We start from the raw sequence: 6429 nt of genomic DNA, 5'->3' as shown, positions 1-6429 counted from the left end.
CTTCGCTATGAGTCAGCCTTATTCAAGGTAGCTCGTGTCCAAACCATCCGCACAGCACAGGTCGTCCCTATAGCTACGATCCTCGCAAAACGGTTGGATACGGCTTGTGTTAAGGGAAAAACACGGCAAAAAAAACCTTACCCCTGACTCCTCGGCTAAACCCTTTTTATATCTGAATTTCCTGACAGCTATTTGCCACTGGCCATTACTAGATGACATTTGACATTCACCTAACTTCAAAATGAAAAACAAGACGTATTTTATTTAATGAACACTATATACCATAATAAATATTAACTATTTCGGAAGCTGATCTTCTTCAACGGTGATGGCGTGGAGGCGGGGGTTGCACATGACCGCCTGCCCTCTCGCCGCACCTTCCAAGAAGAAGTCGAGCCAGAAATCGGCTCGCAGCTTATTCAGCTCGTTGGCAGCAACGTGGAAGCGGGGGCCGCATATGGCCGTCAATCTTCCCGCCGCGCCTTCCGAGATGAACATGAGCCTTGTGGGGCTCGTATCTGTCTAATCGGAGGTCATAATGAGTGTATACTGGTTAAGACTGTGGCAAACGTCGCCAGAGGTGGCGAAGCGTAGGGAATAACAGCTCTGCATCGGTGACCGTCAGGTGTCTAGACAACATCAAAAGAGTGCAACAAAAAGAACATTTTTTGCAGTGATTACACTAACGATGTTTTGGACGGAACATAAAGTTGCACTGCAAATCTGGTTTCTTTGGTGACTTATTGGGAGGATGAAAATGGAGGTTTAAAAGCCGATTCGTTATTCTTTGTTAGCTGGAAAGGGGTTATATATGAAATCTAGTTTATAAAAATATACGTAAAACCATTTTATTTGTCCTTCGTGATATTAAAAAAAAATGTGTTGAAAGATCATATTACAATGTAGCTGATTTGTCTCGTTATTCGTATGGGTGATTCTTAAATTGTGTCCAGAATATATTTTTAATAAAAGTTTTTATTTTTCACATACTTTCAGGAAAAGTAAATAAAATGAGTACTAAACATGGTTGTGACAAAGTGTCCCTAAGTCGTGACCACGTCGTGACATTTCGGCATTTTGGCGGCCAACTCCACTATTTTGATTTATATAATAATTTCAACATAGCCTTAATCACTCCCATGATTATGCAACTCATAGTAGTCATAGTTATGTTGAAATCGGTCAAATTATAAAGGCTGTCGAGCGTGACAAAGAATTGGATACACATCATAATAGTTGCACTCACCACCCACCGTATATAGCAAATTTCTGTTTAGCTCAGTGGTTAGCTGGTAAAGAATACCATAAGGCATTAAATCCGACTTTTGTGCTTTTTACTTCTTTTTGTGCAATGAGGTTTAAATTAAATAACAAATATGTACATATAAATATTTCACCTTTAGCCTTGAAAAACTAAACTTGATTTCATCATCTCACATTATGATTTTTGAAAAAAATGAAAAATGAAAAATCCTTATTACAGGCAACTAGTGGCTCAATACCTTAATACTATCATACATGTTATAAGAAGAAATATGTATATTAAAATTACAAAACACGTTATAGCTGCTATGTATGTTCTCATAGTTACTTTAATTCGAGAACCGTTCTTCCGATTATAAGATTATAATTACTTTCTTATTTCTTGAAAATACTCGGCAAACAAAATCCAATGTGCCTAAGCACAGCGACAAATACAGTAGGAATTTGCGATATAATTCAGCGGCGTGACAATGTAGGCCGGACCTTTGTTAAGAATCTTTCCATCGTCAAAGTGAAATATCTCTTTGTAATCTCCTGGAACGTCGGATTAACTAGCGGTTGTTACTGATCCATTTTCTGAAGCCAAATCCCTTTTGTTTCGGCATGCTTAAATTTTAACTGAGAAATTTAAATTTAAATAACATTTGCAAAACAAATAACAGATAAATATTTTTTTGAAAAAAAAAAACCGACTTAAATGAGGGAGACCGGTGAAGGAAAGATTATTGTTGATTTTGGATTTCATGCAATGAAATTAATAATAATAAGACAGCGTCCTACGCCTTATTAGATATATAGAAAAGGAGGTAACAAACATGTAAAAAAAACATACAACCGAATTGAGAACTTCCTCCTTTTGAAATCTTGAAGTCAGTTAAAAATGAATAAAGTAAAACATTATCAATATTTAATTTTAAAAATCTGTTATTTAACCGACATTATAAATTTCAAAAAATTGATCGATTATGTACTAATTATAGATTTTTTGTGTGTATTATTTTAGTTATAGTTTTGCAATACCCTAACAGGGTCTCATGTTGTGGTTTAATTTTGTAAGTTTCACCTGTATTTGTTTGTACCAACATGATGAACGCAATAAAGATAATAGGATAACTTGCATTTTAGTTCTTCGGACTCGGGACTTCAAAAGTTGATAACAAGAAACAATCTTGGAAACATTGGTGTTGCACTCAACTTTACCTTGAGCAATTATTTATTTCGGGTCCATATTGGCTCATATACAATTTATTATTCGAATATTTTTAATGATACCGCTTTGTAGTCATAATCATCGTTTCTCCGAAAATTGTTTCTCATATATTTTTTTAATGGTTTTTTATACTACTACCTACATTATTCATAACGATACATATTCCGTTTTTTTTTACTCATAATGTTATTACTGAGAATGTATCGGTGCCCATAATGTTATTACTGAGAATGTATCGGCGCTCATAATGTTATTTGTATGAGTTTCTTTATTTATAAACTTATTTTATACAATTGCTTGATCAGAAGTTATATTAAAATAGAATATATATAGATATATATTATTATATATATTATTTAGAAGTTGTAGTAGTCAAAACGAGGACTAGCATAATATCGCCCACCTTTCTGGCAGGATTTCGGTTCTGCGAGGGTCGCAGTTCTAACTTAACCTAACCCACCTTTCTGGCAGGATTTCGGTTCTGCGAAGGTCGCAATTCTAACCTAACCTAACCCACCTTTCTGGCAGGATTTCGGTTCTGTGAGGGTCGCAGTTCTAACCTAACCTAATCCACCTTTCTTACAGGATTACGGTTCTGCGAGGGTCGCAGTTCTAACCTAACCTAACCCACCTTTCTGGCAGGATTTCGGTTCTGTGAGGGTCGCAGTTCTAACCTAACCTAACCCACCTTTCTAGCAGGATTACGGTTCTGCGAGGGTCGCAATTCTAACCTAACCTAACCCACCTTTGTGACAGGATTTTCCAATCATTTTTGTTTAAAATTAAAATTAATAATGATCATTACTATGTAAAATTTTAATACTAATAATAATCGAATTTCCAATTTTATTACTTTAAATCGATATTCGAACAATAATATATGCATCAATTTTAGCAATAGAGATATTCATGAGGAATGACATTATGAATATAATAAATTCGAAGTTACAATCATTATTGTTTAAAATAAATACGTGTAATGATCATTAGAATGTAAAATTTTATGAGAAACATTTTCGGAGTTTCAATAATCGAATTTGCAATTTTATATGAACTTTGGCTTTGACCTGGAACCTTTGTCTCAAATTGTTTAATTTTCATAGGAAAGGACGAACCTTATTTTTTATTTATTGTAATGGTGCCAGTAACAACCACAAACAGATATTAAAATACAATTTTACCTGGTACCGCAATTTGTATTGTCACGTTTTAGCAAGTCACTTAACAAGTACAGAAAGCTGTAAAAGTGCATACCCACTTTATAAATGAAATCCATTCATAAAATGCACCTTAGTACCGGTGTGTACATTAATTTTACTCTACCTTATAAGTGCATCTAGTAGTTTTCTTACGTCAACATAAACGCAAACTCGCAAAATTTGAAATTTTAATCTTGTAAGAGGTTAGACTTATACCGTTTTTAAATTCCTATGGAAATAGGTCCGTCGCATAAGAAAACTAAACAAATTGTTCAATGTGTTTTACGTACGATATACGATTTATAAGCAATCTTTATCCTATACATAGATAGGCACTCTTCAAAGACTTAATTATTTATCACCTAATTCAGTGTTCAGAATTATTTATGATTAATTCGATTAAACTTAAAGTTTTAAAGGAGTATAAACTAATAATAAAATACTTGATTTATTGAAAATTATTATTCACTTAATGCAACAAATTCTCGATTTTTTTAATCAAGCGGATTTTCTATAATCTTATTGTTTAAAAATATTTAATTTAATAGCAGTTCAAAATATTTTTACACAATTTTCAATCCTAGCTCAATGCCGGATGGATCTGTGCCTTCGATGCCTAACCTGTCAACAATGACAAATATGGCGGACGAATATTTGAAATGTCACCGTATTTAAGAATTATATCGCTTAAAATTTAGTTTTTTACTCACCAGTGTGATGATAAACATTGTGACGTGTGTCACGGGCGGTACAAGAATTACGAACTAGTGTTAATTATTGTTTATCGCCCTCCTTAATACACAATGTACTATTAAGTATTATTAGATTTATTACTAAAAATTTAACTACGCCGCGTCACTCCAAGAGAGTAATATTTATCTACATCGTTATCATAAACCCTCCATGATGCGTTCAAAAACCGCAAATAACGTCCAGCATTAAGATAAACTGTTTTGGTACAACAAATTTCTTACACGTGAAAATGTTATTATTGCGTAATAATAACATCGAAAACGATTTTCGTATGACATTCAAATTTAGAGCATCTCTCTATTCTAATATCTGTCGAGATTACATTTTATGCGAAGTGTCAATTGCAAACAATTTTCACAAATATCGCATATTAGTTGGTGACATCGACCATATGGCAGTCGGCCTCCGACTCTAGTTTGTCTATGAATTCAAAATAACTACGGATGCGTGACATGCGTGAAAAAAGTGTTCATTTAGCGTCATCTTCAGTTTATCTTTTTATTAGTGTGTAAGTATAAAATTAGTTTTGTCTCTTTATTTAAACTAACTATAGTAAAATTTTCATGTAAAATGAGCGATAAAGAGCTACCTCATATCCGAGAGAGCAACGATGTCCCAATGCCGGCGTTAACGTAACATGCGGTTAATAGAGAACACATTAAAGAGGGCTTATAATATTATTATAATATGTGTGTAGATCATTGAAGTAAAGTACTAGAGTCGGCTTCTTTAACAACATGTTTGTGCACCTCAATGAAGTGCCGGAACTTCATTGCGTTTAGTACGTCTACTACTGGCGAGATGCCACGCATCATCATCATTCGCTTGCCCTTATCCCATTCATTTGGGGTCGGCGTAGCATGTCTTTTCCTTCCATATCTTTCTGTCACCCGTCATCTCATCGTTCACTCGCGTTCGTTTCATGTCATCTCTCACACAATCCATCCACCGTTTCCTAGGTTTTCCTCTGCCGTTCCATCCCTCCACATTCATTCGTAATACCTTTCTCGTCACATGACTTTCATCCCTCCGCATCACATGCCCGTACCACGCTAGGCGATTCGCTCTTACTTTTTCTATTATGGGTGCAACTTTCAGACTTCCTCTTATATACTCATTCTTTATCCTATCCATTCTTGTAACACCACACATCCATCTTAACATTCTCATTTCCGCTACATCATCCGTCACTTTTAGGGCCCAACACTCTGATCCATACATGACGACAGGTCTTATAATGGTTTTATAAATTTTACCCTTCAGTCGGAGGGGCATCCGGGCGTCACAAATTGTTCCCGTGACCTGTCGCCATTTCATCCATCCTGTGCTAATCCGGTTTTTCACGTCACGGTCAATATCGCCATCGCACTGCACGAGCGAACCGAGGTACTTGAAATCGGAGCAGACTGGCAATGTAACGCCAACGAGGTCTATGGCAGCGAAACCGGAGAGACCGCCGAAATCGCAGAACATATGTTCAGTTTTAGATCTGCTGATCTTCAGGCCAACATTCTCCAGTTTCCGCCGCCACTCCTCAAGTCTGCTCTGTACCTCGAGTCCGTCTTCACCCACAAGCACAATGTCATCAGCGAAAAGCATACACCAGGGTGCCTCCTCCTGTATATCCGACGACAGAGCGTCCATAATAAGTAGAAAGAGGTAGGGACTCAGAGCCGATCCCTGGTGCAAGCCTACCGTGACACTGAATCTGTCGGTGGTGCCAGCAGTTGACCGGACGCGTGTACAACAACGGTTGTACATTGACCGAATTAGCTCCACATACTTCCCAGGCACGCATTTCTCTTTCAGAGCCCACCACAAAACCTCTCGGGGTACTCGATCGTATGCCTTTTCGAGGTCCACAAACACCATATGCAAGATGCCACCATGCGAGATGCCACGCAAGTAACGAAATTTTTTTTGTTGTTGTTGTTTTGTTGTAAGGGATGGATTTGTGTGTTTTAAAAGGCAGAACTACCTATTTACATTTCAATACAATATAAG

General features: G+C 36.4%; 1 protein-coding gene across 1 annotated transcript; it reads right to left on the bottom strand.

The window, feature by feature from the left end:
• Window positions 1-297: 297 nt before the first annotated feature.
• LOC133517487 (uncharacterized) lies at window positions 298-6069 on the bottom strand. The gene is made up of 2 exons (XM_061850820.1): window positions 5728-6069; window positions 298-522 (listed from the first exon to the last, which is right to left on the bottom strand). Exons 1-2 carry the CDS (start codon window positions 6067-6069, stop codon window positions 298-300), a joined length of 567 nt encoding a protein of 188 aa, XP_061706804.1.
• Window positions 6070-6429: the final 360 nt, after the last annotated feature.

Source organism: Cydia pomonella, chromosome 4 (assembly GCF_033807575.1).
Source record: "Cydia pomonella isolate Wapato2018A chromosome 4, ilCydPomo1, whole genome shotgun sequence".
In the NCBI taxonomy this organism is placed as follows: domain Eukaryota; kingdom Metazoa; phylum Arthropoda; class Insecta; order Lepidoptera; family Tortricidae; genus Cydia; species Cydia pomonella.
The sequence above is the reverse complement of the archived record's forward strand: the minus strand, read 5'-3'. Positions and strand labels throughout refer to the sequence as shown.

What these genes read in the sequence shown, in the direction of transcription:
- LOC133517487 (XM_061850820.1), bottom strand. Translation starts at nt 6,069, where the DNA reads ATGGACGCTCTGTCGTCGGATATACAGGAGGAGGCACCCTGGTGTATG. An exon ending in GATGGATGAAATGGCGACAG is followed by an intron (nt 523 to 5,727) that starts GTCACGGGAACA and finishes ACCTCCGATTAG; the next exon opens with ACAGATACGAGCCCCACAAG.